The 21272-nt window shown below is 41.7% G+C and overlaps 1 protein-coding gene across 1 annotated transcript; it reads left to right on the forward strand.

Annotated features, from left to right (window-relative positions):
• Window positions 1-5115: 5115 nt before the first annotated feature.
• Window positions 5116-6518, forward strand: LOC135613930 (uncharacterized). Its single transcript, XM_065110931.1, has 2 exons — window positions 5116-5217; window positions 5838-6518. The coding sequence occupies exons 1-2, from the start codon at window positions 5116-5118 to the stop codon at window positions 6516-6518; spliced, it is 783 nt and encodes a 260-aa protein (XP_064967003.1).
• Window positions 6519-21272: the final 14754 nt, after the last annotated feature.

Consider the following 21272-nt stretch of genomic DNA (forward strand, 5'->3'; position numbering starts at 1 on the left):
TTGAGTGGGTTGAGTTGAAGATTATGAGACAACATTATTGGTTGAAAAAAAATCATATAATCAGCAAGGTCCATATGAGCAAATTGAAGCAAATTTGATACTCCCATGTCAACAAAATCATAGTAAATTATCGTTTTCCTATTCTAAGGTTAGATGATTTACTTGATTAATTGTGTGGTGCTTATATTTTCTCTAAAATTGATTTGAGAAGTGGCTATCACCAAATAAGAATGAGGCCTGGAGATGAGTGGAAAACAACATTTAAAACTAGAGAAGTCTTATATGAATAGTTGGTTATGTCATTTGGGCTATCTAATGCTCCTAGCACTTTCATGAAATTTATGGATCACATACTTAAGCCATGTATTAGAATATTTGTTGTAGTTTCCTTTGACGATATATTAGTATACAGTAAGAGCGAAGAGGAGCATATGAATCATCTGAAAGAGATATTTCTTATTTTGAGACAACAAAAGCTTTATACAAATATACAAAAGTGTGATTTCTTTACTTTTAGTGTTATGTTTTTGGGGTATGTTATTTCAAAAGATGAAATCATGATGGATCAAAGTAAGGTAGAAGTTATTCTTAATTGGCCAACACTTGCTTCATTGTATGATGTAAGCAGTTTCCATGGCTTAACTTCCTTTTATAGAAGATTCATTAAGAGTTTCAACTCTATTGTCGTTCCAATCATCGAATGTCTGAAATGTGATAAATTCAAATGGACTAGTGAGACTAATAATACTTTTGAGCTTTAAAAAAAAAAGGTGACCGAAGCTTTTATCTTAATTCTACCAAATTTTGACAATGTGTTTGAGGTTGAATGTGATGCATTTAATGCAGGAATTGGTGCTATTTTGAGTCAAGATGGAAAGCCCATTGTATTTTTTAGTGAAAAGCTGAATGATACGAGAAAAAAATATTCTACCTATGACAAGGAGTTTTATGCCATTTTTCGAGCTTTATCTCATTGAAATTAATATCTTCTTGCCAAGCCATTTATCTTATATTCTAAACATGAGGCATTAAAGTTCATTAATTACCAGCACAAGCTAAACAAGAGGCATACAACTTGGGTGGAGTTTTTGCAATCTTATAACTTTACAATCAAGCACAAATCTAGTATTTAAAATATAGTTGCTAATGCATTGAGTAGAAAGCATTCTTTATTATCAGCAATGGAAGTCAAAGTGGTTAGATTTAAAACATTCAAAGATCTTTATGAGAATGATGTGGATTTTGGCTCAATATGGTAGAATTGCAAATCAGGTTCCTTTCAATAATTCTCTATCTTTGATGGTTTTCTTTTTCGAGCTAATGCTTTATGTGTTGTATCTTGTTCTTTAAGACAAATAATTCTAACTAAAGCTCACTATAGTATTTTGGGTAGACATTTCGGTAGAGACAAGACTCTAGCTCTTGTTCAATCAAACTTTTATTGGCCTAAGATGTTTAGAGATGTGGAGAGACATGTAAAGCAATATCGAATGTATCATTTGGCAAAAACAAGAAGTCAAAATTATGGATTGTACACTTTATTGCTTGTGCAAATGCTACATGGGAGGATGTGAGTCTTGATTTCATTTTAGGACTACCAAGAACTCAAAGGAACAAGGATTCTATCATGGTTGTAGTTGGCAGATTTTTAAAAATATCTCACTTTGTTCCCTACAATAAATCAAATGATGCATCTCATATTGCTGATTTGTATTTTAAGAAGATTGTTAAATTACATGGTATTCCAAGAACTATGGTATTTGATCAAAATTCAAAATTTCTTAGTCATTTTTTAAGAACTCTTTGGAGGAAGCTGGGTACTTCTTTGAATTTCAGTAGCTCGTATCATTCACAAACCGATGGGCAAACTAAGATAATGAACAGAAGCTTGGGAAATTTGTTTAGAAGCTATATTGGCAAGAATATTAAGCAGTGGGATCTCATTCTTCCACAAATTGAGTTTGCCTGCAATCGTTTTATGCACCATAGTATTAGTAAGAGTCCTTTTGAGGTTGCTTATAATACTAATCCTACTAGTCCTTTGGACTTCATCCCTCGTTCGATAATTAAGTAATTTAGTGGAGATGCTGATGAGAGAGTAAAGTAGATAAAGAAGCTATATGAGGGTGTTAAAGCAAATATAGAAAAGCAAAATGAGAGGTAAATGGAAGCTGTCAATAAACATAGAAAATATATGGAGTTTAATGTTGGTGATTTGGTCGGGATTCATCTAAGGAAGGAGAGGTTTTCATCGGGGCAAATTTAGAAAATTGAAACCAAAGATTGATGGTCCATTCAAAATGCTTAAGAGAATTAAAAAAAACATATATAAGATCGAGCTACTTGAAGATTACGGAGTGTCCCCAACATTTAATGTTGCTAATTTAAGTCCTTTTCATAATCAGGTTGATGAAACATACAAGGACTGGAGGACAAGTCTAATTCAACTAGGGGAGATTCACATGAGAGTATCTAATTTACTTCAATTTGCTCATATGAACATTGCTAATTATATAGTATTTTTTTTAGTCAACAATGTTGCCTTATAATCTTTAACTCAGCCCACTCAAATATGACAGCTTATCAGCATATTTCCTGCACAAAGTTAAAGTTATTTCGAGGTGCTTTTCTTCATGACCAAAGTATGCATTAAAGGAGTTGGTTAGTGGTTGTAAAATACTTAATTTCGAAATTTCCTATGCATGAAGGGTTGTTTCATGCACTAGTACTTATTTTGGTGTTTAGGGCTTAGAAATGATCTTAGAAACTGATGATATTTTAACAGAAATTCTTTTGGAGTTCTCTGTTAAACTCTGTATCTCTTGGATGCTTCCTTGAGTGGTGAGTCTTTTATTTTCAGTTATATATCCTTGTTTAATTTCCTTTGGAGGGTGAACTTTCTGTTTCTCTTTATGATTTTAAACTTGATGGTGAGCTGTTTTTCTATCTTATTAAAGTATTATCATGAGTTCACACATTTTCTACCCGAGAAACTATACCATCGGTTTTCTTTTAATATCTATTCTACTTTACCCCCCTTTTTGCATCACCCCGGTATCAATGATGTTAGTTAGAATTCATCACTTTCTATCTTATGAATTGGTTGTTAATCTATGCCATAGAGTCATCAAGCTGATATGGCTTAGTTCTTGAAAGTTGTTACATCATGAAATTTAAACCTCTTTTCGAATCTTTCACATCATAAGGATCACCTGTAGAGCTAACATAAATAAACAGAAGATCAAAGTACAAGTAATGAAAAAAAAAAAACCTCAATCATATATGAGAGAGACTCCTATTTTATATAGAAGAGAATGAAATACACTTGAATTAAGAAATATTTCAAAAAGAATTTGATTGGGCTCTCTTTGTTTGTTGCATTCTAATTATTCCAAAATATTATATCAAATATAATTTTTTTATCTGATTAAATCGTGATAAAAAAGTAATAAATCAGAGCAACTAGATCTATTATTAGGCACAATGAGAAGCTTAAATAAAAAAATAATAAAAATAAATTGAGTTACTTCTCATGTGTATCATAATACTAAGATTTGGTCACATATCAGGTATAAATCAATCATATCTATTTGTATGGATGGATTGGATGAATTTAATACTATCTTAGTTATCTCATCCATTCGAATAAATTTGAGACAGAGAGAAAATAATAATAATAATAATAATAATAATAATAATAATAATAATAATAATAATAATAATAATAATAATAATAATTAATACGATATATTTTGGCGGCCTGAACACGTCACAACTGACATAGCATGCCAAGTCAGAGCGTTACACCACACGTCCCGTCCCGTGAGCTCGTACCAAGGAGATATGCCACATGTCCCATCCTAGGAGCTCGTACCAAGAAGATATGCCACACGTCTCGTCCCGGGAGCTCGGGGCGGTGCCGCCTGATGTCGCTCTACATATTCCGGAACGGCGACCGATCAGAAGGGCCGTCCCATCCCTCGGGGGTCGGTGGCGACGCCGAATCGACGCACCATCAACCCTCGCGCCATAGTATAAAACCCCTAGCTGGCCTCCGGCTAGGGGGGAGGTGGAGAAAACCAAAAGAAAAAAAGCAAAAGCAATCCCTCTCGTTACTAACTTGCTCGTCGGAGGGGCCACAGCCAGGAACCACCCGGCGGAGGCCATTTTTGTAGGAGGGCGACCACTTATTGACGGCGAGGGACTCGGCATGGGAGCGTCGGTCGCCCGGCAGTGTGGAGTTGTTAATCGACCCCGATCTCGACCAACGCCAACAACACTCCTTCCCGAGGGCTCGACCACCTCATCTTCCAAATCATCCCGTAATATGCTCCCGACATCGACCCGCGGACCTAGTCGTGCTGACTCACCGGCCATGGCATATTTGTTCGCTAACATTTTGGCACTAGAAGGAGGGCCATGTCACAGGAGCATCTAGCTGGAGCTCTCCCCGAGGGAGAACCACATGCTGACCTCCCTTTCGTCGAACCCGAAAGTCAAGTCTTCCTCGCTCCCAGAGATGGTGGGATTCCGACCTCAACGCCAGATCGCTACTGGCGCCTGTTCAACGACCCGAGGTTGTCGCCTCCCGGATTGGTCACAAGACCCTCGGTTGTGACACCCGAGGCGTTCCTCGGCCTATCCAAGCAAGTGCAGGCCATGGCGGGCATGATGTAGATGCTCACTCCACTCATTTCTTAGATCGTGTGGCTAGCGACTCCCCTGACTGACCCGGCCCGGCAGAGGCCGAGCGGGGAGCAAGTTGGGACTGGAGAAGCTCGAGATCAAGCGACGGACCCAAGAGGTCCGCTCGGACAGAATATACCCGCAACCTGCCGAGTCACCCTACCCCACCTCGAGCCTGACACTGTATCATCCAATTCAGTGGATGACTCGCTTAGGGCCCAGTTGTCCCGGGTCAATCAACGTCTGGACAAATTCTAGCACGAGTTCTGAAAGTCGTGGAGTGAGTCCAACGAAGACGGCTCAGGCGGGTCCCCTTTCACTCAGGAAGTACAAGACAAGCCAATACCCCTCAAATTTAAGCTGCCGGCATTAGAGGCATATGACGGCGGCTCCGATCCCGCGGAGCACGTCTCTTTATTCCGGGCTCAGATGGCCCTCTACGGCACCTCCGATGCATTAATGTGCTGGGCATTCCCGACCACCCTGAGGGGACTGGCGCGAGCATGGTTCAACCGGCTACGTCGATCCTCGGTCTCATCATTCAACTAGCTTGCCAAGGAGTTCGAGTAGAACTTCCTCACTAGTGTGCGACCTAGGCCTTCCATGGCCACCCTGCTCGTGTTATCCCAACGCGAAGATGAGCCGCTTTCTCAGTTCGTGGCACGTTTTGCCACCGAGATCTGATGATTCTCGGATGCTCACCCCTCGCTAATCATGCAGGCGTTTCTGATGGGTTTGAAGCCTTCGAGGTTCTTTTGATCGTTGATTGAGAAGCCACCGGTGATCGTCTCCGAAATGCTCTAACGTGCCAACCAATACGTCGCCGTCGAAGCATTGGTGGCGGGGAAGCGTACGGAAGGCAAGAGGCCAAGGGTGGAACAATCCCGGGGAACAACCTCAGCAACCCTAGTGCCACCCCGTTGGGGGCCTGATCGACAAGAGCTACTCCCGAGGCCCCTGCCTCTTCCTCTGAAAGCCTCCCGCACCGAGATCTTCCTCCAAATTAGGGAAAAAGGCCTCTTGCGATATCCACGTCCCATGAGGGCCACTCACAAGGATTGGTCTAAATATTGCAGGTTCCACCGAGACTACAGCCATGATATGGAGGACTGCCATGACCTCCAGAATCAAATAGAGGGACTAATCTATAGAGGCCACCTCAGACGCTATCTCAGGGAACCCCAGGAAGTGACACTCTGCACCCCAAGGAACCCGTCGAAAGACAAATCGACATTATCTCCGGGGGTCCTGCGACCGGTGGCAACAGCTCTACAACGAGAAAAGCCTATACTAGTAGCACGATCGAGAAGCATCCCCGGCCTGATCTTGAGCCTGAAATCACCTTCAGGGCTGGAGAAGTCGAGCACTCCCACCATAATGATGCATTGATGATCTCCATCCAGGTCACCAATGCTCAAGTAAAAAGGGTGATGGTCGACGCCGGGAGCTTCGCCGACGTTCTTTACTTCGACGCCTTCAGAAGGCTAGGCTTGACCGAGGGAGATCTCACTCCCATGGTGTCAGCACTCACAGGATTCACGGGGGATTCTATATCCCTGCTCGGGACTATGGCCCTCCCTGTCACCATTGGGGAGAAACCGAGAGTGAAGACAATGATACCCACGTTTATGGTGGTCAATTTGCCCTCGGCTGACAACATCATCCTCGGTCGACCGACGCTGAACAAGTTAAAGGTGGTGGTTTCCACTTACCACCGGGCCATTAAGTTTCTGACCTCGGTGGGGATCGGGGAGGCCCGAAGCGACCCGGGGGAGTCAAGGCGGTGCTATCTCACGGCGGTTATTCTCCTGGGAAAATTGCACCCCGCTTAGGTCCCCGACCCCCGTGAAGGACCCAAAGCACTAGTGCCGCTGGAGCCTCCCGAACGGCTCGCCGAGGTGCCCCTAAAAAAGAGCCAACCTGACTAGACCGTCAAGGTCAGAATTACACTCCCCGAAGTAGACTAGCTCCACCTCATCGACTTTCTGAGGAGGAACGCTGTTAGGACTCTAGTTAGAAGAGTCCTAATTGAGAGGGACATTCATGTAAAACCTACCTAAGCTGACCCCTATTAAAGAGATGAAGAGGCCGGCTAGGGTTAGGAGGTTTTTTCTTAGAGAAGAATTAGGAGTTGTAAGGGAATAGGAGTCTTGAGTAGGAGTCCTATTAGGAGTTGGTTAGAAGTAAGAGTCTTAAGTAGGAGTTCTATTAGGAGTTAGAGTTTAGAAGCCCTATAAATAGCCATATATTCCTCCTCTTTTCTTAAGCAATAGATGAATCTTTTCTGCAGCCTTTGAGCAGCAACTTGGAGGGGGGAACCCCTATAGAGTTCCAAGGAGGCCGATCCTCTAAAGAGATCAACCCCAAGTTTAGAATCTGTAAGGGTTCTACCACCTGGTATCAGAGCAGCGTTCTTGGCGTCTCGCTACCCTTCCATAGCCATCCATCAGCCCTCCACAGCTGCCCAAAGCAATTCTCACAATTGCTTAAAAGATCGTCGCCAAATTTCGCCATCATCTCCATCACCGCGGATCATCCCGTGAATTGTAACAGGTTCTGGTTTCCTACCTTACTGCTGCTGCAATTTAGTTATCCCTATCCGAAAATCCAAAAAAAAAAAAAAATTGTTCCTATATTGCTGCATAAACTTTTCGTCACAAAGTTTTCATCTCTACAACGAAAGATACATTGCAGAATTTCAGCCGCATAACACTATTTGTTTGATCTTGATACTATATTTTCTCTATTATATAAACTAAGATATTACTGTCAATTCCCTCCTCAAATCTCTCAAATTTTTGGTGGAGATTTCGTCGAAAAACCGTTGTTTCTTCGATGATAATTCTGCTCTTACAAGACAACACAATTCTGCAGCAAACTTTCACTGATTTCTATCAAACCTTTGCTGTCATCCACCATAGATCGTAAACTTTCATCCACAGCCCTAAAACTCCACCAAACCATACCCTCAAACTGCACCCAAAAAAGCCATAAAATAAATCTAAACCGCAGCCTACATCTACCAATCCACTAACCCTTTCAACCATCACTTCTCTCAACCTATTCATGCCTTTAACCCGTCAACAAAAGAGAGATCTTAACATCACAGATTTGGAGTCATATACTATGGCATCTGAGGAGGCAATCAATGCTAAATTTGAAGCCTTTGAGGCATGAATGGAGGATAAGATTCGGACTCTTCTTACCGAATTCAGTTTGGGCCGACCACCAAGCCCGAAGAAATCACATCAAGGAGAGAGCTCTAACCAATCACATCATGCCCAAAGAGATGACTTCCAAGAGAGGGGAGGCTCTATGACCGACCCCAACTATTTGCGCATGAGAGTGGACTTCCCTAGATGGGAAGAAGGAGACCCAAGTGGTTGGATCTCGCGCGCGGAGCGATATTTTCGGTACCATAAAACTGCGGATGCATCCATGGTGGAAATTGCAGCTATACATCTTGAAGGGGATGTCATACAATGGTTTGACTGGTTTGAATACACTTATGGAGTCCTTTCATGGTGATAATTCAAAGAAGGACTACTGATCCGCTTCGGACCAACTTATTACGAGAACATTGACGGACAACTAGCAAAGATCTGATAAACCTCCACCATTCAGGAGTACCAAACCAGGTTTGAAAGGTTATCTAATCAAACTCGTGATTGGTCTGAAAAATAGCTATTGGGGACCTTTATTGAGGGCTTAAAACCGGAGATCCGGGGAGAAGTTAAGGCGCGACAACCATACACGCTTATGGCAGCCATCTCTTTCACATGACTTCAAGAGGAGCGATTGAACCATGAAGCCCGGAGGACTAGGATCACTCCTAGACCTACAATACTAAAGCCCTCAGCCCCCCCTACTATCAACCGAGTCCCTGCACTGAAAAGATTAACAAGAGAAGAACTTCGGGAGCGATCTGCGAAGGGGTTATGTTGGCATTGCGACGAGCCGTGGAGCCACGAGCATCGCTGTAGAAAAGGGAGACTTCTTATGATTGAACCAGTAGAAGAAGAGATCATTGAACATCTAGAAGAGAGCCTTGAATATGAAATAAAAGATATGGAAGAAGAGCCACAACCGACCGACATTACGGTACACGCACTAGCCGGCTACTCAAACTCGCAAACGATGAAAGTTGGAGGCCTTCTCAAACAACAGCTGATTACTGTTCTCATCGACACGAGCAGCACTAATAACTTTTTGAATAGTAAGGTTGCTGCTCGGATGACACTGCATATTGAAGGCTGCAGCAAGTTCGATGTAAAGGTGGCCGACGGCAGAATCCTAAAGTGTGACCAAAGATGCCCGTAGGTAAAACTATTACTGCAAGACTAAGAAATTATCACCAATTTCTTCCTCCTACCACTTGATGACTATGAGGCAGTGCTTGGTATAGAATGGCTAACTACACTAGGTGATGTCTCTTGGAACTTTTCTAAATTAATTATGAAATTCTACTGTAAGGGCAAACAAATAATCCTACGCGGGAAGCGCGGAAGCAACGCTACCACTGTTTCGACCCAACGAATGGAGAAAGTTTTACATAAGGTAAATGGTGGCTTTTTGATGCACCTCCAGTAGCAACCAGAGGGGAAGAAAATAGAAATTGAAGATCAAAATCTTGCCCAATTGCTTACTGAATTTGTCGATATTTTTGCTGAACCATGCGGTCTTCCTCCTTCTTGAAAACATGACCATCGAATTGCAATCCTTCTGGGCAAGCCACCAGCGAACACTCGACCGTACCGATATCCTCACCTCCAAAAAGATGAAATTGAAAAGATCGTAAAGGAGATGCTTGAAACAGGGGTGATTCGGCCAAGTTGCAGCCCCTATTCCTCACTAGTACTACTTGTACGCAAGAAGGACGAAACTTGGCGGATGTGCATCGACTATCGAGCTTTAAATGACATCACCATCAAGGACAAGTACCCAATACCAGTGGTGGATGAACTTCTTGATGAATTAAAAGGAGCTTGAGTCTTCACGAAGTTGGACCTCCGATCCGGTTACCACCAAATTCAAGTATGTGAAGATGACATTCCAAAAACTGCATTCCGCACACATGATGGTCATTATGAATTCTTGATAATGCCTTTTGGACTCACTAATGCTCCTTCAACCTTTCAAAATCTCATGAACGATATTTTTCGGAGCTTTCTTCGCAAATTTGTGCTAGTATTTTTTGATGATATTCTCATTTACAACCCTTCTCTTGAGACTCACTTTCAGCATTTACGGATTATTCTGACGATCCTTCGGGAGAACACTCTTTTTGTTAAGCAACCAATGTGTAGCTTTCTCTAGCAAAAAGTAGAGTACCTTGGGCACATAATATCAGAAGAAGGAGTGCGGTAGACCTAACAAAAATTGAGACAATGCAAGGTTGGCCGAAACCTACAAACGTGAAATTACTATGTGGATTCCTTAGACTAACAGGCTACTACCAAAAATTTATTAAGGACTATGGGAAGATCAGTGCACCACTTACTTCTCTACTGAAAAAAGACATATCATCAGCCATATAGGGCTTAGCAAGCGACTAACATATCCATGATGAAAGAGGATAGTTTCAAACAAATAAGGTACCAAATACAAGGTAGGAATATAAGAGTTCATAGATAGCCACTTATCGAATGCAGATTTATTATAGATAGTTGACCACTCGCATACACTAGCAAGGTGTTATCTCCCTCCCATCAAAATATATCAGTATATGATAAGGAGATGCTCGCCATTATACACGCAGTAATGAGGTGGAGACCCTATCTGATCGACCGGTGATTTCAAATTAAAACCGACCATAAAAGCCTCAAGTATTTTTTGGAGCAAAAGATATCATCCCCTGAGCAACAAAAATGGGTAACCAAACTTCTTGGATTTGATTATGAAATTATTTACAAAAAGGGGAAAGAAAACGTTGTTGCAGATGCACTCTCACGGCTACCTGAGCAAGCTAAGGTTTCAGCCATCTCCCTTCCTACCACTAGTCTCCTCGTGGACATTAGGGAAGAATGGAAGAAGGATCCAGAGATTAGCAACATTATAAAAAAATTGGAGGAGGATCCAAGTGCAATAGCCCACTACACTTGGGATTCGAGGGATCTACGCTACAAATGTCGTATTGTGCTTATACCTGACTCCCCTTGTATCACAATCATCCTGCATGAAATGCACTCCATACCTTTAGCAGGGCACTCTGGATTCCTAAGAACCTACAAAAGAGTGAAGCAAAATTTTTATTGGAGAGGGATGAAAAAAATTATTGCTGAATATGTGGCACAATGTGATGTATGTCAACAACACAAGGGTGAAACTGTGGCAAATCCAGGGAAACTACAACCACTACCTATACCGGACTCGGTGTGGACTGACATCTCCATGGACTTCATTGAAGGGCTGCCACCAGCCAAAGGTAAAAGCACAATTCTCGTGGTGGTTGATCGACTTACGAAATATGCTCATTTTTGTGTTGTGAGAAGTCCCTACACTGCTGCTAGTATTGCCCAAGTTTTCATAGAAAATATTATTAAACTACACGGGATGCCAAGGTCCATTGTAAGTGATCATGATAGGATCTTCACTAGTAAATTTTAGACCGAGTTATTCCAGTTACAAGGCACCAAACTCAAGATGAGCACAGCGTATCATCCACAAACTGACGGCCAAACAGAGGTGGTAAACAGGTGTTTAGAGACGTACCTTCGGTGTTTCGCTAGCGACCGACCAAAAGAGTGGGCAAAATGGCTTCCCTGGGCCGAATGGTGGTATAATACTACATATTATTCATCTACAAAATGTGCCCCTTATGAAGATTGTATGGTCGACCGGCCCTTGTGATTCCAAAGTATGTAATTGGCTCAGCAAAGGTAGATCAAGTTGAACAAGAATTGATTGATAGGGACAAACTCTTACAACTGTTAAAAGATAATCTCTCTACAGCTCAAGCCAGAATGAAGCAGCAAGCCGACACACGACGAAGCGAAAGAGAGTTTTCAGTAGGAGATTGGGTTTATCTTTGCCTACAACCATACAAGCAACTCTCCATCAACACTCGAGCCTCCATGAAGCTATCTCCACAATTTTTTGGGCCCTATATGATCATAGAGCATATTGGAGCAATGGCGTATAGACTTAAATTACCTGAGGATGCCAAAATTCATCCTGTCTTCCACGTGTCATGCCTGAAGCCCAAATTGGGAGAACACGAGTCACCCCAGATCCAACTGCCCAACACCACTGAGGATGGAATTATTCATGCTCAACCACAAGCCATCCTCGATCGCAGGATCGTGATGCGTCGCCGACGTCTCTCTACTGAAGTACTAGTGCATTGGAATAATTTACCACTTGAAGACGCCATATGGGAACCATATGAGGAGCTGAAGACCCAGTTCCCTGAGTTCATGGAATCTCAGTCTTGAGGACAAGGCTGATTTGAAGAGGGCGGGTCTGTTAGGACTCTAGCTAGAAAAGTCCTAATTGAGAGGGACATTCATGTAAAACCTACCTAAGCTAACCCCTATTAAAGAGATGAAGAGGCCGGCTAGGGTTAGGAGGTTTTTTCTTAGAGAAGAATTAGGAGTTGTAAGGGAATAGGAGTCTTGAGTAGGAGTCCTATTAGGAGTTAGGGTTTAGAAGCCCTATAAATAGTCATGTATTCCTCCTCTTTTCTTAAGCAATAGATGAATCTTTTTTGCAGTCTTTGAGCAGCAACTTGGAGGGAGGAACCCCTATAGAGTTCCAAGGAGGCCGATCCCCTAAAGAGATCAACCCCAAATTTAGAATCTGCAAGGGTTCTACCAAACATCGATATGTTCGCATGGTCCCCCGAGGAGATGCTCGGGATCAGCCCAGAAGTGGCCCAACACTGGCTCAACATCGACCCCGGGGCTAGGCCGGTGAGACAAAGGCCGAGGAAGTTTGCTCCCGACTGGTTGAAGGCGATCGGTGATGAGGTCGACCGCCTTAAAAAGGCCGGATTTATTACCGAGGTCCAATACCCTCAGTGGCTGTCGAATGTAATCCTCATTAAGAAATCTAATGGAAGCTGGAGGATGTGTGTTGATTACACCGATCTCAACCGGGCATGCCCCAAGGACTGCTATCCGATCCCTAGGGTGGATCGATTGGTCGATGCCACCGCGGGCCATGAGCTCCTTACATTCATGGATGCATTCTCTGGCTACAACCAAATCCGAATGGCGACTCAGGATCAAGAGGACACAGCCTTTGTCACCCATAGAGGAGCGTACTGTTACAAAGTAATGCCCTTCGACCTGAAAAATGCTGGCGCGACCTACCAAAGGATGGTCGACAAACTTTTTAAACACCAACTCGGGAGGAATATGGAAGTATACGTAGATGACATGATCGTAAAGAGCAAGGCCGCAAGTGCACACCTAACTGACCTAGTGGAGACATTCCAGATGCTCCGACGATTCAACATGCGTCTAAATCCTGCGAAGTGCATCTTCAGAGTCAGCTCGGGGAGGTTTCTTGGCTTTATCATTCACCAAAGGGGGATAGACACCAACCCGGAAAAGGTTCGGGCCATAGCCGAGATGCACTCCCCCCACTCGGTCAAGGAGGTACAGCGACTTACCGGGAGGATGACAGCGCTCAACAGGTTCGTGTTGCAATTAGGCGACAAGCGTCTCCCCTTTTTTTGGGCTCTACGATAGGCCGACAACTTTATGTGGACCTTGGAGTGTGAGGAAGCCTTCCAAAAGCTAAAGTCGTGCCTCGCTCGCTTGCCCCGACTTGCCTCGCCCGAACTAGGCGAAACCCTTAGTCTCTACTTGGCAGCCTCGCCACAAGCAGTCGACTCGGTGTTAGTCCGGGAGGTGCCGCCTACTCAGCAACCCATATATTATGTCAACCATATCCTCGTCGGGCCCGAGGCGTAGTACCCCCCGATCGAGAGGTTGGCTCTTACCCTCATGAAGACGACCCAAAAGTTGTGGCCCTACTTCCAAGCCCACACGATCAAAGTGATCACCAACCAGCCGCTGCAACAGATCCTTTCCAACTTCGACGCGGTAGGTCGCATGCTGCGATGGTCGATCGAGCTCAGTGAATTCGACATTCAGTACTCCCCTAGGACCACCATCAAAGCTCAGGTATTGGCTGATTTCGTTTCCGAGCTAACCCCTGAAGACCTTGACATGTGGCAGGACAACAACCGGAACACATGGACCCTGCACGTGGATGGTTTGTCCACTATTGGAGCGGCCAGTATCGGGCTTATCCTCAAGGGCCCGTCGGGAGAAACCTACGAGAGGTCGCTCCAATTACAATTCTGAGATACCAATAACGAGGCCGAGTACAAGGCATTGCTCCACGACCTGCGCCTCACTCTGGAGATGCATGTTAACAACCTTGAGGTTTTCAACCACTCCTAGTTGGTGACAGGACACGTCAATGGGAATGTTAGGACTCTAGCTAGGAGAGTCCTAATTGAGAGGGACATTCATGTAAAACCTACCTAAGCCGACCCCTATTAAAGAGGTGAAGAGGCCGGCTAGGGTTAGGAGGTTATTTCTTAGAGAAGAATAAGGAATTGTAAAGGAATAGGAGTCTTGAGTAGGAGTCCTATTAGGAGTTGGTTAGAAGTAGGAGTCTTGAGTAGGAGTCATATTAGGAGTTGTTTAGAAGTAGGAGTCTTAAGTAAGAGTCCTATTAGGAGTTAGGGTTTAGAAGCCCTATAAATAGTCATGTATTCCACCTCTTTTCATAAGCAATAGATGAATCTTTTCTGCAGCCTTTGAGCAGCAACTTGGAGGGAGGAACCCCTATAGAGTTCCAAGGAGGCCGATCCCCTAAAGAGATCAACCCCAAGTTTAGAATCTGCAAGGGTTCTTGTAATATCCCCCATTTTTAAAAATTTAATAAATGCTTATTTGTAAATATGAGGATTATTTAATAATTTTTTTATATTAAATAATATTATAATAGAAGTTTAATATGATTTATGAAAGTTTCAGATTTAAGTTATAAAAAAAAAAAAAAATTTAGTGGACATGTGTCACTAGCTAGCCTAATGGTGCCACCTAAGTTTGCTCTAAGGATGACACCTAGCACTTTTCATGCATGCTTGCCACCTTGAAACTTTACAACTCTTGTGTTAACAAAAAGTAATTAAGTAAGAGATTAAAGGAGAAACTAAATGTAACCTTCAGATGCTGCATCCAACGTGAGTTTAAGAAGAGAAGAGAAGGGAAGAAGAAGAAGAAGAGGAATTGAAGAAGAAGATTTGATTGAGGTTTTGCATCAACTCCCCCCATTTGGGAATCAAATTTGTTTAAGGCAAGTGTTCTAACCTCTTCCTACAGAACTCCTAATCTTTGTTTTCCTTTTAATTCTTCATAATGCAAAAGATTTCAGCTTAGTACCAAACCGTTCTTTCCTTTTGATACAAATCCATGAATCTGAAATTTTTTTGGTAATCTGACATCTATTCAATATTTCGGTCATAACATTTTGTAATAAACTCTGATTTAGACAAAACCTATTCCATTTGAAAGTAGACTCAAATATCTTTATTTTGACACTAAGATTGAATGATTCGGAGTTTAAATGACTACTAAGACTTCTGTTTCAATTAACCCTACAGATTCTGCAAAATAGGGATTGAAATTTCTGACCTTCTGTTACTAAATTGCTCATAACTCTCTAGAGAAAATTCTGAATTAAGCAAAACTTAGTTCCTTGGAAACTAGATTCGTGTATCTTTCTTTTGACACCTAGTTGGAAATTTTGAAGTATGTTTGCCTTCTAAAACTTCTGTTTAAATCGATTCTATCAAGTCTGCAAAACAGGGATGATCAATTCTGACCTTCCTTTACTCTATTTGTTGTAACTTCCTGTTAAGAACTCAAAAAATTATGAATCTGAGTTTATCTGAAAATAGATTGAAACAGCTTTCCAATGACACCTATTTTTAGTGATTTGGAGTATGTTTGGTCACTCGAACAATTCAGAAAACGTACCATTCAAATTCTCTCATAGTTGAAAACTTTGTTGGGTTTTGCCTATTCAATTTTCATCCTATTGTAAATATGATTTCTACTAAATTCTTCTTCAATTGAGCTTTATATTAGTCCTTTGAAGTTCTTGTATTGTTCATCCTGAAATTATTGTATAACTGAAATTTATTATGTAATGCTTTGTTTGCATTTCCTTGTTTGATAAGGCACATGCATATCTTCGTTGTTCCGCATGTGTTTCTGATATGTGTCAATATTATTGTTCATACTACCCTTTTGTACTCTGGTGTCTTGTGGGATATTGTGAACCTTTGCCAGAAATGGTAAAGGGAGTTATGCTTAGAGCCCGCGATTGCTCTGCCGGCCCCATTGACTTCACTCAGACGTGGGTGGATGGAACTCCCAGACGTGGGAGACTTATGCTTGGTGGTCATCCAGAAATGGATGAATCACATTATGTATGTGGTCCCACAGCGTCATCTATGCTCATTGATATGATATCCAAAGTTTTGTTTATGAGTTCATATTATGCTTTGGATAAAAATGGAATGCATGCTACATCAAGAATGACATACAAGCTTGTGTTTATTATTCGGTTCACTTGTTATACTTTGAAGTGTTTCGTTTGTCATTATTATGCCCCCAAACACTCTTATACCTTTGGATATGCACCTAAATACTTCATGTGCCATTTGATACATGCCTAAATGCTTCCTTTGCCAATGAAATGCTCTAATTTCCTTTCTCCTATTGTTATGTCTAATGCCTGTTTTTGAACGAGGTAAACCTTTGTGATTTTATATCGAAAGAGATGACTTCAAATGAACACTTGTATTTCTACTTTTGTATCTTGATACTAAGCTTGCTTGAACTTCTCCTATCGCCATGGATATGTTAGACGCTTGCTGAGCTCTTTATGCTCACCCCGTTGCTATATAAATTTTTCAGGGTAGCTTGTCACGCACTGAAAAGCTAGAATTGGGTTAAAGCAGTGAAAGGCTAGAAGATTTTTAAGCTAATCTTTGTTGGATGATGGTTTTTGTTGTATAGTAAACTTTACTTCTGATGTAATGTTAAGGATCTGTTGATACTTATGTGTTGTAAAATGTCAAAGGACCGCTCATGTGTATGGAATGATAAGTTTAAGATGTGTAAGGATAAGAACTCATGGTAAATAATTATCTTTTTGTGATTGTATATACTTCTATGATTATGGATTTGTGTTGTGGTTGATGTTTAGTTGACTTGTCTTTGGATTTTGTGAATCTCTAAGTGAAGTGGATTATGATTTATGTAATGTACATGTTTATGAATTGTGAATATTGATTTTTGAATGATTCTTAGTATCCTCAAATTGTTAGATTGGATCCTGGATTGAATTGATGATCAATTATAATATTATTGATTTTTAGACAGGGTCACACTTCCTGAATGCGATAATTCAGGGGGGCGTGACAGTTCTACCACCTGGTATCAGAGCAGCATTCTTGGCATCTCGCTGCCCTTCCACAGCCATCCATCAACCTTCCACAACTGTCCAAAGCAATTCCCACAATTGCTTAAAAGATCGTCGCCAAATTTCGCCATCATCTCCACCACCACGGATCATCCTTTGATCTCCCCGTGAATTGCAACAGGTTCTGGTTTTCTACCTTACTGCTGCTGCAATTTAGTTATCCGTATTTGAAAATCCCAAAAAAATTATTCCTATATTGCTGCATAAACTTTTCGTCATAAAGTTTTCATCTCTACGACGAAAGATACATTGCAGAATTCCAACCGTATATCACCGTCTTTTCGATCTTGCTATTGTGTTTTTTCTATCCAAATCTCTATGAAATTTTTATAACATCTTTGACACTTCCTAACAGCAGATTTCTCTTTGGTTTTGTCAATAAATTCTCAATATAAACCATTGATATTTTACGTCTAATCTACTATACTTGAAAATCTGCACTGTAAAATTTCAGCCACATAGCACTGTTTGTTTGATCTTGATACTACGTTGTTTCTATCCAAATCTCTACAAAATTTTTATGATAGCTTTGACACTTCCTAATAGTAGATTTCCTTTTAGTTTCATCAAAAAATTCTCAATATAACCTACTGATCTTTTACATCTAATCTGCTATACTTAAAAATCTGTGCTACAGAAAATTTCAGCCGCATATTGTTGCCTTAACCCATCTATTTGTAATCTTTTTTGAATGAAATTTCTTATACAGTTCATAGATCATCTTGACTTCTATCTAACATTGATCTATTAAGGAATTCATCTCTAAAAATGATTTTGTGTTGCTGCAAATTTTCATCGTAAACCGTTGAAATTTTTCGACGAGAATTCTACAATCGTAACTTGCACCAATTTCCTTGCTGTTACACTGCAGAAATTTTCTTGATTAAATTAGATATCTTTGCTGTCATATAAACTGTGATTTTGCTATCAATTCCCTCCTCAATTCTCTCAAGTTTTTGGTGGAAATTACGTCGAGAAACCGTTGTTTCTTCGACGATAATTCTACTCTTACAAGACAGCACATACTTGCTGCAACTTCCACTTATTTCTATCAAACCTTTGCTACCATCTACCACAGATCTAAAACTTTCATCTATAGCCCTAAAACTTCACCAAACCACACCCTCAAACTGCACCCAAAATAGCCACAAAACAAGCCTAAACCGTAGCCTACATCCATCGATCTACCAACCCTTTCGACCATCATCTCTCTCAACCAATACATGCCTTTAACCCGACAACAAAAGAGAGATCTTAACTTCATAGATTTGGAGGCATATACTATGGCATATGAGGTGGTAATCAATGCTAAATTCGAAGCCTTCGAGGCGCGAATGGAGGATAAGATTCGGACGCTCTTTACCGAACTCAGATTGGGCCGACCACTAAGCACGAAGAAATCACATCAAGGAGAGAGCTTTGCCCAATCGCACCAAGCCCAAAGATATGACTTCCAACAGAGGGGAAGCTCTATGACTGACCCTAACTATCCATGCATGAGAGTGGACTTCCCTAGATGGGAAGAAGGAGACCCGATTGGTTGGATCTCGCGCGCGGAGCGATATTTTCAGTACCACAAAACCGCGGATGCATCTATGGTGAAAATTGCAGCTATACATCTTGAAAGGGATGCTATACAGTGGTTTGACTGGTTTGAACATATTTATGGAGTTCTTTCATGGTGACAATTCAAAGAAGGACTGCTAATCCGCTTCAGACCAATCGATTACGAGAATATTGACAGACAACTAGCAAAGATCCGACAAACCTCCACCATTCAGGAGTACCAAACTAGGTTTGAAAGGTTATCTAATCAAACTCATGATTAGTCTCAAAAAGAGCTATTGAGGACCTTCATTGAGGGCTTGAAGCCGGAGATCCGAGGAGAAGTTAAAGCGCGACAACCGTATACGCTTATGGCAGCCATCTCTTTCGCACGACATCAAGAGGAGCAATTGAACCATGAAGCTCGGAGGACTAGGGTCACTCCTCAACCAGTAATATTGAAGTCCTCAACCCCCTCTACTATCAACCAAGTCCCTACACCAAAGAGGTTAACAAGAGAAGAGCTTCGGGAGCGATATGCGAAGGGGTTATGTTGGCATTGTGACGAGCCGTGGAGCCGTGAGCATCACTGTAGTAAAGGGAGACTTCTTATGATTGAACCAATAGAAGAAGAGGTCATTGAACATCTAGAAGAGAGCCTTGAACATGAAGAAGAAGATGCAGAAGAAGAGCCACAACCGACTGAAGTTACGGTACATGCAATAGCCGGCTACTCAAACCCGCAAACGATGAAAGTTGGAGGCCTTCTCAAACAACAACCGATCCCTGTTCTCATCGACACGGGTAGTTCTAATAACTTTCTAAATAGTAAGATTACTATCCAGATGGCCTTACCTATTGAGAATTGCAGCAGGTTTGACGTTAAGGTCGTCGACGGACGGATTTTGAATTGTGATCGTAGGCGTCCGCAGGAGAAACTATTGTTGCAGGACCAAGAGATAATTGCAGATTTCTTCCTTCTCCCTCTTGATGATCATGAGGCCATGCTCATAATTAAATGGTTGACGACATTAGGTGATATTTCTTGGAATTTTATGCAACTAATTATGAAATTTTACAATAAGGAGAAACAGGTGATACTGAACGGAAAACGTGGGGGCGACATAACGACGATTGGCACACAACAAATGAAGAAGGTTTTGCATAAAGCATGCAGCGGCCTTTTGGTAGAACTTGAGCAGCAAACTAAGGGAGAGCTAATAGAATTTGAAGATCTAAACCTACTTCCTTTGCTTGCTGAATTTTCAAATATATTTGATGAACCGCACAACCTATCTCTTACCAGTCGGTATGATCATTATATAACGATTCTTTCAGGCAAACCTCCAGCAAATACTTGGCCATATCAGTATCTACATCTCCAGAAGGATAAAATAGAAAGGATTGTAAAAGAGATGCTTGAAACAGGAGTTATTCGGCCAAGTTGCAACCTCTACTCTTCACCGGTGCTACTTGTACGCAAGAAGGATGGAACATGGCGAATATGCATTGATTATCAAGCTCTCAATGGCATAACCATCAAGGACAAATACCTTATTCCAATAGCAGATGAATTGCTAGATGAAAGGGAGCACAAATCTTTACAAAGCTGGACCTTTGATCCGGGTATCATCAAATATGAGTGCGCGAAGAAGACATACCGAAAACCACCTTTTGAACACACAACAACCATTATGAATTTTTGCTTTCTTCTACAGAAGGTGGAATATCTTGGGCATATCATATCAGAGGAAAGTGTGATAGTGGACCCCTTCAAAATTGAAGCAATGCAAAACTGGCCTACCCCGAGGAACGTAAAATTGCTACATGGCTTTCTGGGTTTAACGGGCTACTACTGTAAGTTCGTGAAAAACTATGGCAAGATCAGTGCACCACTTACTTCCTTACTGAAAAAAGATGTCTTCCAATGGTCGGACAGAGCCTCCGTTGCCTTCGACAAACTTAAAGCAGCCGTGACGACGACGCCGGTGCTAACACTACCAGATTTTAACCGACCCTTCATTATTGAGGCCGACGCATCTAGAGTCGGAATTGGAGCCATTCTCATGAAAGATGGTCGACCACTCACATACACTAGCAAGACATTATCTCCCTCCCATCAAAATAAGTCAACATATGATAAGGAGATGCTCGCCATTGTGCGCGCAGCAACGAGGTGGAGACCATACTTGATTGGTCGACGATTTTAAATAAAAACCAACCATAAAAGCCTCAAGTACCTTTTGGACCAAAATATACCATCCCCTGAGCAGCAAAAATGGGTAACAAAACTTTTTGGATTTGATTATGAAATAACTTACAAAAAGGGGAAAGAGAATGTTCTTGTAGATGCGCTTTCGCAGCTACCCGAGCAAGTTGAAGTTTCGACCGTTTCACTTCTGACCAGCGACTTCCTTGAGGATATTAAGATGGAATGGCAGGAAGATTCAGATACTAGTAAGATTATAAAAAAATTGGAGGAAGCACCAAGCCCCATGGCTCATTACAATTGGGACTTAAAAGAATTA

The sequence above is a fragment of the Musa acuminata genome, chromosome BXJ2-6 (genome assembly GCF_036884655.1).
Source record: "Musa acuminata AAA Group cultivar baxijiao chromosome BXJ2-6, Cavendish_Baxijiao_AAA, whole genome shotgun sequence".
NCBI lineage: Eukaryota > Viridiplantae > Streptophyta > Magnoliopsida > Zingiberales > Musaceae > Musa > Musa acuminata.